General features: G+C 53.5%; 1 protein-coding gene across 2 annotated transcripts in view; it reads left to right on the top strand.

The window, feature by feature from the left end:
* Positions 1 to 19,796, top strand: part of PPARGC1B (PPARG coactivator 1 beta) — a 110,138-nt gene extending 90,342 nt beyond the window's left edge. The window contains exons 6-12 of one of the 2 annotated variants that reach the window (XM_030329544.2): positions 412 to 448; positions 1,045 to 1,109; positions 2,268 to 3,060; positions 6,201 to 6,276; positions 8,611 to 8,732; positions 11,499 to 11,653; positions 12,629 to 19,796. In XM_030329544.2, coding sequence (XP_030185404.1) covers positions 412 to 448; positions 1,045 to 1,109; positions 2,268 to 3,060; positions 6,201 to 6,276; positions 8,611 to 8,732; positions 11,499 to 11,653; positions 12,629 to 12,729 — 1,349 coding nt within the window. In that variant the 3' untranslated portion in view covers positions 12,730 to 19,796. Of the gene's footprint in view, positions 1 to 411; positions 449 to 1,044; positions 1,110 to 2,267; positions 3,061 to 6,200; positions 6,277 to 8,607; positions 8,733 to 11,498; positions 11,654 to 12,628 lie in introns of both variants that reach the window. The other variant, XM_030329535.1, reaches the window with a different exon arrangement.
* The last annotated feature ends 347 nt before the right edge of the window (positions 19,797 to 20,143 follow it).

Genomic DNA, 20,143 nt, shown 5'->3' with positions numbered 1-20,143 from the left:
TCATAATCTCCATTGCACACACAGAAACTGAGGCACAGAGATTGAGCCGTCCATTCAGCCCTCGAGTCCTACATCCATCTGTGGACCAGCCCTGAGCCCCTGGCCTTCCCTGGGGCTCCCCACCCTGCTGTACTATACTGTTTGGCCAGAAGGGGTCGCTCTCATACCTACCTGCTCTTTCCCAAACCTTGAGTAGTCTGCCAGGTGTTAATGTTGCTGAGACCCTGCGAATGACGGTGACTTTGAGTTGTTCCTGCCCTTCCCTAAAAATGACAGAGGATTTTGGGTCACATGCTTGAAGGGAGCTCTGCCTGGTACCAGTGGAAGTTCGGGGTCTCCTCCAGAGGGAAACATCTGGTAGTGATGACGTGTTGGGGGATCTTATTTTCTTCTTTTTCGTCTTCTTTTCAGACTCTCCCAGGTGCCTCATGCTGGCCTTGTCACAAAGGTAGATTTTTGGAAATCAGTGGTTTATTATTTCATGAGTCTGTGTCCTGTTGGGTGTGTGTATGGCAGTGGGGGTTGGGTGGTTCATCAGCCTGTGAGCCTGCCCCTGCCCCCCACTCCCCTGCCCTCATTGCCGTGTGGATCCCTTGGTAGCCGGGCTCCCTTAGAAGGGAGGTCTCTGCAGGCCCAGGAACGTAAGGAATTAAGGGTTCGGTTCAGGCCATTTCATAAGCTGTCCTCTTCAGAACCAGGGAAGGAATTACTTTCTTCACGGGGGAAAGGTGATAATGCTCCGTGGCTTTGGGCAAGTCTCCTCCTCACTCGGGGTCTCAGGTCTGTGAAATAAGGAGGGTGCTGATGCTTGTCCTGTCTCCACCCTCCAGCAGATTACTCCTGTGTGTCCTCCAAGAGCGATAGGCTGCTTTGAACTCCTCTAAGCCAGGATGGGGGTCCCCCAGAAAACTCCCCAGCACCCACCTCTGTGGGCAGTAGAGCCGGGCTCTGTCATGGTGTCCCCTTGCCCTCCTTGCATGCTGGGAGAAGTGGAGCCTTCTGCTGACTGGCCTCTTTCCTTTCTGTCCTCCCCGCCCCCACCAGTGACCCTCCTTTTGGCAAGAAGAGCTTTGAGCAGACCTTGACGGTGGAGCTCTGTGGCACGGCAGGTGAGCCAGGGGCTCAGCTGGTAGGGTGCCCTCGGGGGAGCTGGTATGACTTCTGGCAACGAGTCCCCCACCCTGAACAGCCCCTCGGGCAGTTGTGGGGGGTGCCCCACTGAGCCCTCCCTGCCACTGCTGCTCGGGCTGCACAGGGTCTTGGGATACCTAATGAGGGTGCTATAAGGGGGAGAGTCAGCCGGTCAGCTGCAGCAAGCCGCACATGAGCTAAGGGAGAAAAACACGTCTTCCCCCGAAGGAGCCCGCAGTGTTATGTGGGAGACAGGCTCCCACCATGACGGGTGCTGTTGCAGACGCGTTGGTTCAGAGTACGTACGAGAGCGCCGGAGCATGGAGGAAGGGGCGAGGTGGGGCAGGGTGGGAGTGTGGCCTGGGAAGATTTGCAAGGCATCCAGAGCAGGGGGCTTGTGAGCCGGGCTCGCAGGATAGGCAGAGGCTGGAGAGAGGAGGCAGCGAGAAGTAGATCCCTGGCAACAGAATCTGCAGGAGCAAAAGGCACCCAGGGTGAAAGCCTTAGGTGCTCCTGAGGAGAGGTGCGCCTGGCATCACCACATCGCGGAAGTGGAGGAGGGGCCGGAAGGAGCAATCACAGAAGGCCGAGAGGGATGCCAGGCTGAGAGTTTGAGCTTGATCCTGCAGGCTTCAGGAGCCCCAGACGGGAAGAGATCTCGGGCATTTAGCAAGTTCCCTCTGCACTGGGGCGGATGGAGGCCAAGGTCAGATGCAGGAGCACTCATGGCACTGTGGGGGTCCAATCCAGGTGGGAGGTTTGACCTGCGGTGCCTGCCTTTAAGCTCCCTGGGGAGACATCAAAACAGTAGGGAGAGCTGGTCGAATGATTGGATGGAGAGCAGGAGGAGATATCTCGAATGACCGGGAGGCTTTGGCTACCATTGCCGGGCTACAGAGGGATGGCAAGTGGATTTTGTCACATGCCAGCTCAAGAACTAACCGTGGGCTGCGTGAGTCCCAGGCCACGTTCAGGCTCAGCCTCCAGTGCGGTGTTCGATTAGTGATGCCTGCCATTCATTGGGTTGGGAATGTGGTGGTACATTCACTGCTTATTTGCCATCCCAAACCAGACCCTCTGTCCCTTGGAGGAGTGACCCGTTTCCACCTCACACGGTTCTTCTCTTGCTTGGCTAGGACTCACCCCGCCCACCACACCTCCGTACAAGCCCACAGAGGAGGACCCCTTCAAGCCAGACATCAAACACAGCCCAGGCAAAGACAGAGCTCCCAGCCTTCCCAGCTTGGAGGGCCTCCAGCTCGAGGCCGCCGCGGGGGCTGCCCACAAGCTGCCAAAGAAGCACCCAGAGCGGAGCGAGCTCCTGTCCCACCTGCGGCATGCCACAGCCCAGCCAGCCTCCCAGACTGGTCAGAAGCGCCCCTTCTCCTGTTCCTTCGGAGACCACGATTACTGCCAGGTGCTGAAGCCAGAAGGCGCCCTGCAGAGGAAGGTGCTGAGGTCCTGGGAGCCGTCTGGGGTCCACCTTGAGGACTGGCCTCAGCAAGGGGCCCTCCAGGCCGAGGTGCAGGCCTCCAACAGGGAGGAAGACAGAAGCCGTGATGCCAGCGCCCCCGCCAAGGACAGTGTGCTACTGCGAGACCACGAGATCCGCGCCAGCCTCACCAAGCACTTTGGGCTCCTGGAGAGCGCCCTGGAGGACGAAGACCTGGCCTCCTGTAAGAGTCCTGAATACGACACTGTCTTTGAAGACAGCAGCAGCAGCAGTGGTGAGAGCAGCTTCCTCCTTGAGGAGGAGGAGGAGGAGGACGATGAAGAAGAGGACTCAGGGGTCAGCCCCCCTTGCTCTGACCACTGCCCCTACCAGAGCCCCCCCAGCAAGGCCGGCCGGCAGCTTTGTTCCCGCAGTCGTTCTAGTTCCTGTTCTTCCTCCTGCCGCTCCCGGTCACCAGCCGTCCGAAGGACCTTCAGGTATGGATGGGTGGCCTCAAGAGGGACAGCAGGCAGCCGACGACCCCAGTTCCCAGGGTGCCAAGGGAGGGAGGAGCCCTGGAACTGGGGCTGAGTCTCTCCGTGTGGCCTGTGTCTTGGTCAGAGGCCCTGGAGGTGGTCTCCCTGGGAGAGTTGTGGGGCAAGTCCTGGAGGCAGGCAAAGCCTGCCGTGTGGCAGTCAAGAGTGACCCAAATCTCTTGGCCCCAGGAGAGGAAGAATACCCACTTCCTGGCTGCTTGTGGCTCTATGTCTAAATGAACTTGTCCCTTATTCATCCATTTCCTGCTTTGGACCCAATTTAATGTCTATGTGACCTTTGCATGTCAAAGGCAGATTAGCAGAACTCTAATCTTCGTTCTAAAAATAAGACCCGGATTTAAAGCAGCAGTAAGGTTATTCCCATCTCTTGGTCCTGCTGAGCTGTGCCAGGACTTCCAGCCAGTCAGCTGATCCCCCGGGAGCCGCTCTACCTTCGCACGGGGATGATGTATCATGAGCCTGTTTGCTCAGACCATCTTGGCTCAGTGAACTGGTCTGAAAGAAGGAGCTGGTCCAAAAGTCAGTGGGGGGGGGGGGAGCTGGGCAGAAAGAATGGAAGTTTGGCCCATTTTGGTGGAGTCAGGTTGCTTCTCTCCCTGATCACAGCAGGACCTGACCTGACCTGGGGAGGCCTAAGCGGGGTCAGGGCACGTCCCAAATCCTCTGCCTGCCATGCACCCGAGTGACCACTAGATGGTGCACTTGGGTCTAGAGCCATGCAGCAGCCACCTGGAGTGCTTGTTACCTTGCAGCTGCATGGACCCCCACCCTCCCGGTGTCTCAATCTGTACATGGCGGGGCGGGGGGGGGGGGGGGGAAATCCGCAGTTCTAACTAGCTCCCGGGTGATGATGTCACCAGAGTGCCATACTCTGAGAACTAGAATTCAGGTAATAGAAAAATATCTTCTCGTAGAAAAAACTCTGCTTTGTATTTATGTATCTACACCAGTAGCTCTTAACTGCCTGAAAATCTGATTAAAGCAAATGCTTCTCTTTCCTTTAAAATGTATGTAGACCTGTAACTGGGCATTCAGTTTGAGGGGGGGTTGTAGACTCCCCTGACACTAATGTTAAGAAGCCCTGAACTACCTGTTAATCAAAATGAGTTTCCCTAGCGATTTCTCTAAAAGCCCTTCTCTGTAATAAGCCAGGATGATTGGTCAGACCTCTCTCTGGCTCCATTCTCCTTTTCCCAAGGGTCACGGGGACTTAAGTGACTAGGCGTCCACATTAGGCAGCTTCCTCTGCAACATTGAGTAGCTCAGAAGCTACGAAAGGTTCTCTTCTTTTTGAAACACATCCTCCAAGGCTGGAGCTGGGGCTTTCTGGCCTCCTTTCCCTCCTGACCGGCTCAGGGGTGTCAGGGCAGGGCCTGTATTCATGAACTTGCCTGCAAAGAGCTGCGAGCCTCTCTAGAAACTCCCATGGATTCGCCTTTTCCTCTTCTTGCTTTTGGGCCAAGTTCAGGGCTGGCTTTTTCTGCTCACTGGAGAAAATTAATTGGTTGACTCGGTTTCTGCTCAGCTGGTAGAGCTTGGTGCCTGGCAAGCCTGGTAAAGGAGTCATCAGCCTTCTCCGGGCTCACATTTTTTTTTTTAATTTTTTTTTTAACATCTGTTTATTTTTGAGAGACAGAGAAACAGAGCACATGTGGGGAGGGGCAGGGAGAGAAGGAGACAGAATCCAAAGCAGGCTCCAGGCTCTGAGCTGTCAGCATAGAGCCCAATGCGGGGCTCGAACTCACAAACCATGAGATCATGACCTGAGCTGAAGTCGGATGTTCCACCAGCTGAGCCACCCAGGCGCCACCCCCCCCCCCCCCAGGCTCACATTTCTTAAACCTGTGCTTCCGATCCCGGCTCTGAGCTGGTGTCACAACACAAACCCCACAGTACCTTTCGGTCACTCTGAACAGTTCAGGTGGGGGAACTGCCAATGTGTTACCAATGGATGATGACACTGCGATTTGTTGCACTTTAAAGTTTGCAAGTCATACCCCCTTCTATTACCCTGTTTAGCTTCGCAGATGCTCTTGGAGGGCGCATCTGCTTCTTACCCCCATTTCATAGATGAGGAAGCTGAGGCTCAAAGAGGTTCAATAGAAAACCATAGCAAGTAATTATTGAGCAGGTCTTGAGCCGAGCATTTTCTGATTTGATCCTCACAAATGGCCAAGATGGCAGTACGGTCAGTTCTCCCTGTTTACAGTTGAAGAACTCAGGCTAAGGGGAGGTGAGTAACTAGCCCAAGGTCGCCCAGCAGGAGGTGGCAGAGCCGGGATGCGAACGAACGCAGGCTGTCTGACCGGAGAGCCTGTGTTCTTATCCTGCGTGCTGTATTTCCCAAGGACGCAGACAGTATGTGCAGAGCCCGGACTCCCCCCTGCCTCCCATGCTGTGCTCCTTCCAGTCCAGCAGCCTGGCTCTCTGGGGGAGGAGGCGGTGTGCAGACAGGCGGGAAGACGCAGGCGTGTGGCACCCAGGGGTCTCCCCGGGCGGCGCATGCGGGCTGCTGAGCCTGATAGCCAGACTGGACGTGGGGGCTGTGAGGGCCGGGTTGCCTCGTGCCCGGGCGCCAGCCATTAGACAGCAGTGGGTCCAGGATCAGCAGACCTCCTTCTGGCTCTGGCTTCCCCACGTTCCATCCTTAGGCAAACCCATATTGAACCTGAGCCTCAGGGTTTTCATCTGGAAAATGGGGAAACGTAAGACCTCAAAGGTTGTTTTCCCCCCATCAGGTCCCAGACGGTGACGAAGCGAGAGGGCCTTTCCACCCTTGATGGCATCAAAAGGCGAGGTTCAGACGGGTTGGGATTTCGCGACACGGTGGTTCCCAGTGATCTCGTCCTAGAGGCTGGCCAGAGGCGCCGGTCACATTGTACAGAGCCATGCCCAGCCCCATGCCACTGCTGGGGACGGGGGACGGGGCAGGGTGGGGGGGGGGGGCGTGCTGGGCTCCTTCTGCCTTCATGAGCAAGCTCTAAAGAAGCGTGCCTCGCTTCCGGGAGCAACTCCACCCGCCCACCCTGCCGTGGTCCCTCCTGAGAGTGAGTGCCTCTGGTTTGCTTGTTCACCGACAGGTGTGAGAGCAGAGGAGCGTGTTCAGACGGAACGCCAAGTGTCCGGCATGCCAGGAAGCGGCGGGAAAAGGCCATTGTAAGTGATCTGGGGCCCCGGAGCCCGGAGTGAATGGGGAAGAGCAGGGGCATCAGGACATGCAGGGGCTTCATAGACCCGAAGCTCTTTGAGGCCAGCTGTGGCCTGCAGAAGATAGTCACGTTTCTCTCACTTAAAGAAGCACCAGGGTCACCAAAGGGCCTCAGAGGTGGCATCGTGCAAAGTGCGGCCGAGGGACTGGCAGTGAGGCATGTAGTGGGTGGTGATTTTAGGGCTGAACGTCAGAGGCTTAGCAGGGCCGAGAGGGCAGGCTGCGGTTGGGGGCGGGGAGGAGCAGAGCAGGGCCAGCCAGGCCACAAACCAGCCCTGGTACCACCCTTTGTGTGACCTTGGGCGGGTCTCCCAGCTTCCCTGAGCCTCAGTTTACTCATCCATACACAAAGGATTTGGGCCTTGTCCTTCCTAAGCGTCCCCCAGCTTGATCTGGTCTGAGGGACCAGGAGAAGCCTGCTTCTTGCTTCCTACTGACCCCCCTGATCTTCCCCCAGAGTTAGTTTATGGGCCCAGGCTATGCCTGGTGAACCCACTGCAAAGCACCTAGAGAAAATTCATCAGGAATCTGCAGTGGGGAGCCGGAGCCAGCCCCTCCATGTCACTAGAAAGAAGGGAAGAGAAAGTAAGACAGATGCTCAGAAAGACAAACAGGCTTGCACTTGATTGCTTTCCTGCATAACTGGCACTTCCGGGCAGAAGCAGGGAGGACACATGAGGTGTGTGTACCCCAGAGGTACCCAGCTGCCTGCAGGCAGGTACTTACAACCACAGGCTGTGCCTGGAGCATCACCTTGGATTCCACGTGTGACCATTCAGCAGTGGGGCCGTGCCTGGCACGAGCAAGACAGACAAGGTCCTCATTCCCGTGGTTGGGGCAGAAGGGAGAGAAAGGCAACAGACTCGTAAGCAAGGAATAAACACTGTAATCAGAGATTGGGAGAGGCGCGGTGGAATTAATCACATGAGGCTAAACTCTCTGAAACAAACAGTCGTGTTTTGACTAGTGGGGAGGATGTGTTTACATGGCAGTCTAGGAAGGACATCTGCGAGGAGCTAGACCCTGACAGATGAAAGGAGCCACCACGTAGTTTCAGGAGAACCATGGGGCAGAGGCAGGAAAGAACTTCCCAGCGTAAGGAGCTGAAAGGAGGCTGGGGGAGGGGATTCCTACACTGAGCAGAACCCAGTTCCCATGGTTGACAGCAGAGGCCTGCTGTGGCCCCTGCGCCTTGCTTTCCTCCCTGCCAGCTGGGAGATGAGAGTGGGGTGGTTCCAGATGGCTTTAACCTGTTCCCGGAGAAAGCCTGTCCAAACCAGAACCTGTCACTTTCACCCACGAGAGCACAGGTTTCCAGGATGCAGCCGGAGTTTCTCCAGCGGGTCAGAGCAGCGATGGCATTCACTGGATCCAATCACAGATTGGAGGGGAGGGGAGGGCACATTCCATCCTGGGTTGCTCCCCACCCCTCCCTCTGCTGGGCTCTTTTAGGGGCCCGCAGCATGGCACCCGGCTCACCTGAAGTGACCCCTTAGTCACAGTTGTCTGTGCACTGCCCTGGCAAGACTGAGGATAGCGGTGACCCCAGGACCTGTGTCCTGGTCCCACTGCCTTCCTCCCAGCTCACTGTGACCCCCACAACGACCTGGTTTCCCATGCCTGCCCATTCCCATCCTCGGCAGTTTGCCTTCCTTTCTTTCTTCTTATTTTTTTTTTTTTTAATGTTTCTTTATTTTTGAGAGAGAGACAGAGTGCAAGTGGGGGAGGGGCAGAGAGAGAGAGAGAGAGAGAGAGAGAGAGAGAGGGCGGGCTCAGGCTCCACACTGTCAGCACAGAGCCCAGCATGGGGCTCAAACCCAAGACCCTCGAGTTCACGACCTGAGCCAAAGTCAGACGCTTAACCGACTGAGCCATCTAGATGCCCCGGCAGCTTGCCTTCCTATCCCCTCCCCACTACCCAGAAAAAATCCCAGACTCCAAACACAAATATGAGTAAGCAGTTATGAGTAAGCAGTTAGATTAATGATGATAAACTCCCCCCTCCTGCCTCTGTCCATTCTCTGCTCATTTCCTTCAAGTGAGCATTTGCTCCCTTTAAAGCCACTTCCCTGTCCAACACTTAGCAGCCCCCTCCTCCAATAAGGCAGGTCTTCCGGAGAGGGGTCGTCGTTGTCCTCTCTCTGATTCCGGCCCCAGTTAGTGTTACCCACTCAGCCGGACATCGTGGGTTGAGGCCTAGGACTCCATAGAAACCCCCCATCAAGCGGGTCCCAGGAAGCCAGGAAATGACTGGGTTTCTGTGTGTTTCCCTCCTTGAGCAGGGTGAAGGCCGTGTGGTATATGTTCGCAATCTCTCCAGTGACATGAGCTCCCGAGAGCTGAAGAGGCGCTTCGAAGTGTTCGGTGAGATTGTGGAGTGCCAGGTGCTGACGAGAAACAACAGGTGAGTCCGGTCAAGCTGTTGCAGGAGAGGGGAGTGGGGAAGGGCAGGGGTCCCCGTCCAGGGCCGGCCACACAAAAGATGCCGGAGAAGATCCGCAGAACAAATCTGATGAGATCCGCAGCCTGGACCTGGAGAGCCAGGTCCCACAGAAGGTCCAGTAACAACTGTGTGGCCCAATAATAAGCAGTAAACTCCCACTGATGGTTTGCTGACTGCCAGGCAAATCCTGTGCCTTCTCTTAAACGTTCTAACCTGCCTGTGACATATGCACTCATTCTTTCTATTGCTTTCCCTTCCCGGGCAGCTCAGACCGATTAACTGAGCAGCTAGTTAGTAGCAGAGTCAGATCTGCAGCTCTCATAGCTGCTTTAGGTCTCCACTCTGATATAGGGCAGCAAACAGCCCCCGGGGCTTAAAGGGACACTTACACAGGAACCACACTGCCCTGCAAGGACCCGTGCCACTCATGCCCCTCTGTTCCTCCAGAGCAGCCAGGTCAGACCCTTTATTCTGCTGGGAATCTTTGTTTCTCCTCACTCACCTGGGGAAGCAGCGTTCATCTGTCAGGGAACCCGCATGCAGGAAGCATAGGTTGCACGTAAACGCACGACCTAGATGTCAAAACTTTGTCAGTTTTGAAATAACTCTAAAGTATCTCCCATCGTATTTGCCAACTGAGCTTTGAAGGTTTTTAAATTCAAATTTAATAATCGTTTTAAAAACTTCAATGAGAAACTTGTTTCTACATAGGGATCATTACACACGTCACATCCATTAAGGTGGCTCCAGAAAATAACAAGTGTTGGCAAGGATGTGGAGAAATCGGAACCCGGTGCACTGTTGGTGGGAAGGTAAAATGGTGCAGCCACAATGGAAAATGGTATGGAGGTTCTTCAAAAAGTTAAATATAGAATTACCATCCGATCCAGCAATCCCACCCGTGGGTGTATACTTAAGAGAACTGAAAACAAGAGATCTCAAAGAGATATTCGCACGCCCCTGTTTATAGGAGCATTATTCACAATAACCAAGAAGGGGGAACCACCCCCATGCCCATTGGCTCATAAATGGGGAAACAACATGTAGTACATGCAAACAAAGGAATATCATTCAGCTTGAGAAAGGAAGGAAATCTTGGGCGCCCGAGTGGCTCCATCAGTTAAGCGCCCAACTTCAGCTCAGGTCATGATCTCACACTCCGTGAGTTCGAGCCCCGTGTCGGGCTCTGTGCTGACAGCCGGAGCCTGGAGCCCCCTTTGGATTCTGTGTCTCCCTCTCTCTCTCTCTGTCTGCCCCTCCCCCGCTCATGCTCCGTCTCTCTCTGTCTCAAAAATAAATATTTTAAACCTTAAAAAAAAAAAAAAAGGCAGTCTGTCGCATGCTGCAAGCACGGATGAACCTTGACAATCATGGATAACCTCATTAGGCTACGTGAAATAAGCAGCCACGAGGGGACAAATGCTATATGGGTTCCACTTCTGTGAGGTGTCAGCAGTGGTCAGATTCCTGGGAACAGCAAGCAGAGAAAGTGGAGATCCGTTCACAGCAGCGTGAATACACTTAACACTACTGAATTGTACACTTAAAAAATCATAAAAATGGTACTTTGTTCAGTGTTTTTACCACAACTTAAAAAGAGAAAGTCGTTACACAAATAGGATGGTTTTAAGTTCTGTGCAGTCTTCAGGACGTCAAACAAAGAGAACGTGCAAAAATAAAGCAAGCAGGCTTGGACGTTGAAAGAGGCAGAAGGGGTCCAACTTTGGCCTGGTTCAGAGAGGTGTCAGGAAATGTGAGCCAGCTGAGTACTTATTAGGCGCCTAGTGTCGGTAAGCCTGTCGCGAGCCGTAGCAGAAGTCCACATTGTCTCTGCCCTGAGGAGTGCACGCAGCAGAGGGACAGATCGGTCAGGATTCTTTTTCTTGCTGTTTGTGGAGCTGAGGAGCTGGGGAAAGGACCGACCTTAGGCCCCCCTTCGCCTCAGCACCCTTCTCAAGCAGGCTTCCCTCGGGTGGCAAAATGGCCGCCTCCACGTCCAAGCTTACGTACCTCCTACCAGGGGCAGCAGGAGTCTCCCTCACAGTTGGGGCCAAGAGCTGGGATGCACTCTTTGAGGCTCTGCTTTGGGCGACAGGCTCATCCTTGAATGCATCACTGTGGCCGGGGAGGGCCACCATCGTGTGACATCCCCTGGTGCCCTGAGCCCGGCTGAACACGTGGCTCAGTTGCTGAGCAAGCAGAGAGGTGTTCACCATAAAGGATGATGTGTACAGAATGCCAGCTGTACTAGGGAAGGGGGAGGCTAAGTCAGCAGCAGCCAAGGTGCTGGTAGCTGAGGCTGGCTTTGAAGAAGCAGGAGGGAAGGGTGGGGGCCTAGGTGCCACAGGTCCAAGAGAAGTACATCAGCTTTCATGGTGGGAGGCCTGAGTTTAAATGCCCTGCCTGCCATTGTCTTGGGGCAAATTCTGAACTCCGAAGAGCCTGTTTTCCTCATCCCTGAGCGGGGAGAAAATGCCAGTGGCCACTGGCAGGGTGATCTGAAGAGTGAGGTGCCCGGCAGACGTTCTGGGAATCACCTGCTCTTACTGTTCTCACACAGTGGAGGTCAGCCTAGCGACTGCCCTCATCTGTATTGGGGCGGGCGGGGGGCAAGCGGCCATGGTTACTGAATCAGTGTGGCTTTCTGCTCTGCCTCTGGTAATGGGTGGTCTGAGGGTATGAATCAAGCTGGCCCGGTAACATGCTTCCCCTGACCTCTCCCCACAGAGGCGAGAAGTATGGCTTCATCACCTACCGGTGTTCTGAGCACGCTGCCCTGTCTCTGAGGAATGGCGCTGCCCTGCGGAAACGCAACGAGCCCTCCTTCCAGCTGAGCTACGGAGGGCTCCAGCACTTTTGCTGGCCCAGACACACTGACTATGGTAAGTACACAAGGCCCCGCCACCTTCCAGTGAGACCCAAGGCATGAGGGGCAGTGACCCCCTTTAATGAAACCCACAACCAAAGTCCCCTCTGGACCCAGTTCCCACACCAAAGCTCTAATGTGCCGATCGGGTAACTTTGCAGCCACTTCGCCTGGAGGCCGCCATCTTGCTTTTCTTCTGGTCTCTGGTCCATCCTGTCCTCTCCCAAGACTGGTACCAGATTCAAGCCTCCTGTGGCCACTTGGAAGGTCTAGTCTTGTGTTCACAGCCAGCTGGTAGAACGATGGTTACTGTCTCTTCGACCTCACAGGGCCGGTGGCTGCACTGCCACCTTGAGGGGCATTCCATGGTGACCCCAACAGGCAGCAGGCAGCCTTGTCCATTAATGGGCCACAATGAAATAATATTGTCACCGTGCTCTCACATTTGGAGAGGAGTTGGTGAAGAAGGACAAAGAAGTACAATTTAGGAGAGAATTATCTGTAGAGGAGAGTCTGACACGGGCTCCTTAGTACGGGGCTGAGTGTGAGTAAACCCAGGAGGATTCCAGGCCGGGCAGTGCTCCACCTGGCTGCACGGCCACCCATGGGGACCTGCTTCCGTATCTCTACAATGAGGGCATCCTAGCTCTGGTGGCCACCTTCCGTGACCTCCGCAGCGGTTTACTAACCAGCAGGAAGCTGTTAGGGAAATAGATTAATGGGATATCAGAGCTAGAAAGGAGCTCTAGGGTGCTCTGGTTCAGGCCACCCCATTCTAGAAACAGGGCAGCCAAGGCCGAGAGACACTGACGACAGGGCAGAGGTGTCACGGTAGAATGCCAAAGGTGATTCTTGCTGTCTGGTGTTCTTGGAGGCCTGGGGCCACATGCACCCCATGGGGCTGACCCCGGTGGCAGATTTTCTGATCGCCTGGCCTTTCTGAGTGGCTCACTGCCTTCCCCTCTCCTTGACTCCTCCACCCCCTGCCCAGATTCCAATTCAGAAGAGACCCTTCCTGCATCCGTGAAAAACAAGTACGAAGCCATGGATTTTGACAGCTTACTGAAGGAGGCCCAGCAGAGCCTGCATTGATAACAGCCTTAACCTTCGAGGAATACCTCAATACCTCAGACAAGGCCCTTCCAATATGTTTACGTTTTCAAAGAAATTAAGTATATGAGAAGGCGAGAGAGCGAGCGCATGAGAGAACACACGTGAGAGAGACACTTGAGACTGCTGTCCTTTTAAAAAAAAAAAAAAATCAATGTTTACATTGAACAAAGCTGCTTCTGTCTGTGAGTTTCCATGGTGTTGATGTCCCACTGCCACTTAGTGTCCTTGCTTCCGGCGGGTGGCCCCGGGTGCGCCTCCAAGTGCTGGGTCAGTCACCCATCTCCCCCTTCCTTCCCGACCGACTTCCCTCGTAGACGTGCAGCCGTGTCCACCATAACATTTCTTGTCCGTAGTATGTGATGATGAAATTGTTACTCGTGAATAGAATCAGGATTATAAACACATTTTTAATTGAAGAAAAAAAAAAGTATATCCTTCAAATAACGTATTTATGGCTCAGATGTACTGTGCCTGGGATTATCGTATCGCTTCCTTGATTTTTTAACTATGCACTGTCGCGAGGTGTTTGCCACTGAGCTGCTCCGCTCCCTCTGCCAGAATGCTCGAGAGGCGCCGGGCGGCCGGGAGGCTGATCCCCAGGGAAGTGCGGCCTGCAGCCGCAACGAGGAGCAGAGGGGAGAGGTTTCTGGGACTTCTCTGCCGTGCTCTGCCCTCGGTGTCTCACTGAGCAAGGGTGGGTCCAGTTAGAGTCAGAACCCTCATCTGGTGCCAGCTCGTGCCCGGAGCTTGCGCCTGGCCTGGCGCACTCGGACCCTGGCGGACCTCGTGGGGAAGGCAGGGGTGAGCTGCACTGTTCTTGTTTTTCCAGGTGAGGCGGGCAGTGCCCCAAGAGGTGAGATGACGGGCCCGAGGTCCCACGGCCAGTGGGAGGGCAGAGCGGTGCCCCAGCCCAGGCCTCCTGATTCCTGGTCCCATGCTCCTGCAGTAGTGGGGTAAAGATCTAAAGTTACAGGGACTGGTAGAGGTGAGTTGAGCGACATTGGGCCCCAGACTAGAAGTCTCCGGGCTCACTTTGAGGGTTAAGTCACCAACTGCCTTGCCGGGATTAGGCGGGTTTAGACTTGGATCTGTGTCTGGATCCAGAGGGCTCTGTGGACATGCCATGAGAGCTTCAGTGACACGCCTGGGATGGCACAGGCAGGGTGATCCAAAAGCAGCCGTCCTTGCTGGGGCCAGCCACCAACCCATCCCACTCCGACCGGCTTGTCTTTCCCTTTCCCTCACCTGGAAAGTCGCTTCGGTGGATGGGGCAGGGGTAGCAGGAGGGCATGTGAGGACCGAGGGTGGATAAGACCATCTCCAAGGTCCTTTGCCGTCCAGACAACATTCAGATTGGGCTTTACCGTAAACTTGATGTTCTTGAGTGATGTCAAGCCATGTCCAGCTTGGATGTTGTGCAGGTGCCTTGGGAAAGCGTGGCCAGGCTGGGTGTGAGCTCATTGCTTCTGCCTCAGACAGAGTGGCTCCAGTTTAATCTCGTTCATATATCAGGGTCCCTTGGGAAGTTTCTGTCTTAAAAAGAAAAGAAAAGGAAAGAGAAAAAGTCCTGCTTGCTTTAACAGTGTTTGAAATTGACTCATTAAACTAAACAAGCTAATTTAATCTTTTGCTACTGCCAGGCTTTAGAACTTTGAGAATTGGTAGTTGATTTTTTTTTTTTTTTTTTAAAGATTATCAAGTACCTTAGTAGGTATACTGGGAAAGTGAGCTTGTCCTGGGAGGTGAGAATACTCCCAGCCCACAGAGAAGACCGGAGGAAACAGGCTTTAGAAAGAATAGGGAATTTGAGCTCCTGGGGATCAAGTCACTTGACCGCTCTGGGCCCCCACATTCTTTTCTCTGAAATGGACTGAGGGGAAGTAGGCAAGTTGATCTCCAAGGTTCCTGCCGGCTCTGAGAGTCTTAGCTTCTGTGAAGGTGGCTCCTAGCTCGGGATGGCAAATACATATATGGCACATATACCACTACTCCCACCTCCTTGGCCAGTGGCAGACATAACTAATCGACCACAGCGCTCATGTTCTTTGAGCTTGGTCATACTAACTATTAGAATCCTCAACACAGTGCTCTGGGCAGCCATTACTAACGGATCAGAGTTTAACCTGGTCTGATCTTCGAAAGGTTCCCATTATACAGAACCCAAATGGTGGCTGGGTTTCACGTCGGCCCATCCCTATCGCGTCCTGATCTGTGAGAGGAAATCCCCCTAAGGCCATTCGTTGGCACAGGACTCGCAATAATACTGTGACACATGACCCCCACTTGAGTGGGGGGAGCGAATGGAATAGCGGACATGAAATGTTTGAGGGAGGCGGGGTTTGTGAGGATGAACCAAGAAAGGGACTATCCACAGCACAGACCTGAACATTGTAAATTCCTTTAATAGCTATTCACTGCCTAGCATACAGTAGGCACATAAATAAATGGTTATGGAATGCAATAGAATAGAATTTAAATCTGTCTGCTGCCCCCACTGCGTCCTGATTTGCACCAAGGAGTATGCTGAGGTTTTATCCTGTGGAAGCCAATAGGAAGGAGCTCTAGATTCAGAGTCTGGAGAGCTGGGTTGAGGCCTGGCTCCACCAAGAACTTGCTTTGTGACCTTGCTAAGTCACAGAGTCCCTCCCCCACCCTTCTGCACCAGGAAGAGTTGGCCTGGAGGTTGCCTAAGCCGCTCCTACATACAAGACCAGTCTCTCTCTCCTGTCTTCTGGGTCAGCCGAGGCTGCCCTTCCCAGTCAAGTTAACACAGGACCCTTGAGGTTACTTAGATACTGGCCCTTGAGCAGAGTCGAGATCTGCGCACGGCGTTGGGAGGTAACGTGCCTAAAGTCAGGGCTGGCCGCTGGCGGGAGAGGATGTCTGCCGAGAGCATCCCGCAGGGTTTCTGCTTGCCATCCCGTCCACAAAAGGCTGCGAGTTCTTCTAAAATTGACCAACCCTGCAGATAACCTCTATCTGGACGACTCATTCGGTGCTGTGTATTATTAACCAAGGAGACTCCGGGGTTCCTCCAGGAAAACTAGGCAACCTTGGTCTCTTGCCCACCACATTAAGGAGTAACCCAGAGGGAGCAGCTGCTATTGGCAACCATCTCATCGTAGCTCTGTCCTCGTATTTGCTCTGGATGATGTTTACATGTGATTGCCATAAAAGCTTACTGTAGACCGTGTCGACAGCTGCCCACGCCGGGCAGGTTGTACTGTCCGTCCCTGTGCTGTGCTGGTGTTTGCAAAAATGTCCGATCCAACCGCTAAGTGGAATTCTTCCATCTCCTTCCTCAGTCGGTACAAGGCTGAATCAGAATCCTCACGCTTGGGGGTTCTGGTGACCGAAGGAAAATGCATCAAAGAGGTAAAGAATATGAGTGGATGGAGTGCAGAGAAGGCCCCCACCCCCCGTAGCCCCTCACTCACATCTTGCTCCCAAGCCAGGAAACTGGTCCAAGAGCACGAGTTAGGGGTCTGCATCCGCCGTGAGGTCTTGCAGTGCTGCGTGGTGACTGTGCTCAGGGGAGAGGCAGGGCTTCCGGGGCTCTGGGGGCAGGAGGAGGAAGGGAGGAGAGCTCTGAGCTGCAAACACTCAGCGCCCAAGTCCTGACGCAGGAAAAGATGCACTAAGAGGTCTCTTGTTGCATAAAGCCTCTGCTTGTTGATGTGTTGAGGTCTTCTAGGCATGTGCAACATGCGTGCCGAGGCCGCCGTGCAAGTGGCGGCTGGGGGCGGCAGGGAGGGCGTTGACACACGGTCCTTCTGCATGGACAGGTGAGAACCTCATCCCAAGCCTTGGGCTCAGTTGAAATCACAGCTGAGCCTGAAGCTTGAGAGATGGGCCGTCCCGGCTGTGAAGCGGAATCAGCCCTGGAGGATTGGTTGATCTGACTCACATCAAAACGGCAGTGTTTTTCTTAGCATTGAGATCTAGCAGCTACCCTCAGATCTAAGGGAAGAAATCGCGTGTGCGGTAGCAAGTAAAGTGAACCTCATGGTTGTGTTGGCCAAAGAAGAGGGACCCCCTCACCCCTTCCCACCGGGGCGGAAGGAAAGCAGCTAGTGCTTATGTGCAATATGTTTAAGCCGGTCCCCAAGTCAAGTCCCCGGGGTGTTTGCCCGCGGGGCAGACAGGGCTCCGGGGCTGTTTGCTGAGTCCGGAAGTACAGGGTAAATGGAGGGAGAGCTTGGGAGCTGGGAAGCCCACGTGGCCCAAAACACACGCTGGGTGTGGGGAGACCCCTGGGAGCCGGCTGCAGGACGTCCAGGAAGTAGGCAGAGGCTGACTTTGCATTGAACCAATAAAAGCACTTTGAGAAAACCACAACCCTTCAGCCTGGCTCCATGTTTCTACGCTGGCAAAGATGGGTCTCCTTTGGCTTGAGTGAGGTACTCTCCCAGGGATTGGGATGGGGTCGGGAGTGGGGCTGGTATGAGGGAGGAGAGAGATGCCTTCCTAAATAGCAGCAGGAAAGGCCAGCCCTTTGCTGGCCCTTTTGTTGGAGGCCCTAGAGATGGGGAACGGTGAGTTTAGATCTTGGTACCTATTTTTATATATGTATAAAAAGTTGAAACAGCCCAGCTGACATCAAATGGGTTTACAGAGCAAGTCATTCAACTATAAGCCATCTCAGTGAGAAACCTGATGTTTCTTACTTGCTGTGTGATCCGGGGCCTCTGTTCCCTCATCTAACGGATGAGAATATTGGATGGAATGAGCACTCAAGTCCCTTTCGAACCCGCTAGGCTCAGGTTACCAGCCGGGAGCCTCAGGAACCCGTCACTCACCCGTGAGCCGGATCCCATTCTCTGGCCGCGCCCAGCTCGTGTTCAGGGTGCGAGTTCTCTGCCAGGTAACCAACCAGCAGCAGACTCGAACCCACATGGTCCTGGCCGAGTTACCTTGGATGAGGAGGCCAGCTCCCCAGGACAGATCTAAGCCATAGTTTCTCGTGGGGATGGTGAGAAGTTCAACCCCGACTTGGCTGGGTGGCGATGTCACATCTCCCATCGGCCTCGTTGTCATCGTCCCCGCGGAACAGCTTTTAATCCGAATGTTGTGACCGCTTGGCTGTTTCTCTCTTGCTCTCAGACAATACTAGCAATACACTTGTTTTTTCAAAAGAGCTTAACTTAGGCACTTTTCACACGTTTCCTTCAAATGATTGTAAAACATACGGGGCGACAGGAGGCATCGATCACACTGCATGTGTTTAGGGCAGCTTCTGCTTTTTGTTTCTCTAGTGATACAGCAGTGGTGGCTGAGGCTTTGAGACCTCGGGGGACGGATTTTCAGATATTCTGTTTCGTCAGAATGCCTTGCACATCTGGAAGCAGCAGGGCGGTCCGACTGCCCCACCCGGGGGCGCGGAAAATCCGGTTTTGTAGGTGGTCAGTCCCCGGGCAGAGCAACGCCACGAAAGACGTATTTATGTAGCTAGAACCCGCTCTGTTCTGCGTGTTTTGTCAAAGGAGCCTGCAAGGGAGCCTCAAAGAGCCTCTTCTTCCCCTTTGCCAGCCTTGCTTTATGGGTGACTTTTGAAGGGATTGGTCGGCTTCCACCTCAGCACTTTGCCTTATCGACGTCTGGTCGCCCTCTAGTGGCCAAAGACTGTACCCACCAGCTTCCCAGATGGAAGGCAAATAAATCCTTTCGGCCCCCTTGCTGTGCAACACCAACTTTGGGAATTCTGTGTAATGGCCTGAGTGAACTGTCTATGTGTTTAGAGCCCAGTGTCACGCCAGTCAGAAGACTGCAGAAGCAACCGCTTAGCAGACTCTGGCACAGACCGAGAAGCACACTAGTTATCCTGTGGGCAAAGGAGACAGGAGTGGACCCTGTGTCCGGGTGCCCGGGAGGGGTTTGCTGTAACTGCAATACTGGCATCCCAGCTGCTGACCTTGTTAAGCGAACCTCTGCTGGGTGGCCCGCCCTGTACCCTCGGGACGAGCAAAGAGGTTGCGTGTGAGGAGACTGGGGGGGCGGGGTGGGGGGGGGGGGGGGGCTGGCCATGGCCTTGGATACGGTCCACTGAATAGCCAAACAGGTTTTTTTGTTTGTTTGTTTGTGTTTGTGTTTTGTATTTCAAACTCTTGTCGAGTGTTTTTGTGTTAGGAATAAAAAGTCATAAACTCTCCCCAACTTTGTTTCTTGAGGGGTGTTCTGATTCCAATGGAAACAGGTTGGAAATCTCCAGGGGAGTGTGGTCACGGTGGTCAGCGGGACAGGGAGGTGGACCGCTTGGATTTCCGGATGGTTTCTGGAGGCCATGACCATCCAGAAGTCTGGCTTGGTGCCGTCCGCTCTGGAAATTCACACCCACCCCCTCGTGCCACGGTATTAGCATTGGCTTTGAGCGTCGGCTTCCTCCAGAGGCAGCTGCTAATGTTGAAATCAACTCAAGATCCCTCTCCCCGACCCCAGGTTTCTAAAAGACTGTGTCTGTAGCTAGCCTTAATCGACTGGGCGAGGTGGTCCCTATGGTCCCTTCCAGCATTTCCAAATCTTGGACTCAAATCCTTTTCTCTTGGTGTGACCATGCAGCCTAGAGAATTCTGAGCAATAGGGAGCCAGGGCTTTCCCCGGCTCTGTGACAGGGTTAAACCAGGGAATGGCTAAACTTGTCAGGTTTGGGCATCCCCAGGGGTACTACCGTAGGGGGCATTATTTATTAGGAAGCTCAACAAGGTAACTACAGCCTGGGGTGCGTGAGCGCAAGGCTGTGTGTGTGCGTATAGGTGTGTATTTGTGTGTGTGTGTGTGTGTGTGTGTGTGTGTGTGTGCGCGTGTCTGTCTGTCTGCACGTGTGCACGCCTGTGTGTGTGTGTATGTGTGGAATTACATTGATGCATTTCTTGAGAAAGGTGCAAGAATTTCACCTACACAGAGGGACACATCTGCTTTGTTATTTATAATAGAAAGCTAAATTTTAATTTTTTAAAGGACACTGCTAATGATTGAGAATCGAGTTTTTAGTTTTGCTATTTTTTTTAATTGGTAGAGGATTTTTATATATTTTTTCCATTTCGTTGGGTTGTGTCCTTATTTATATAAATACTTTATCTGTAAGAGGCAAGGAAGAAACCTTCTTTGCTTTTAATTATTGTGGTTGTCATGGTCCCTATTTTATTTCCGGTGTGATTTATCTGTCTCACCTTCTAAATGAGAAACTGTTTTCCTGTATTTGTACATTGTCAGATTCTATAGTTTCATAGATAATTTAACCAAATTGCTCTATGTATTATTCTTTCGTGAGTATAAAGTTCTATTTTAACGTCTGTAAATACTTCAGAACTGGCTTCTTTTCTCAGACTCCTACTATGGAGTTATTGTTTACATCACAAAAACTGTAGAATCTCTATGCTCATGTACTGTAAATAGT

The sequence above is a fragment of the Lynx canadensis genome, chromosome A1 (assembly GCF_007474595.2).
Source record: "Lynx canadensis isolate LIC74 chromosome A1, mLynCan4.pri.v2, whole genome shotgun sequence".
In the NCBI taxonomy this organism is placed as follows: Eukaryota; Metazoa; Chordata; class Mammalia; order Carnivora; family Felidae; genus Lynx; species Lynx canadensis.
The sequence above is the reverse complement of the archived record's forward strand: the minus strand, read 5'-3'. Positions and strand labels throughout refer to the sequence as shown.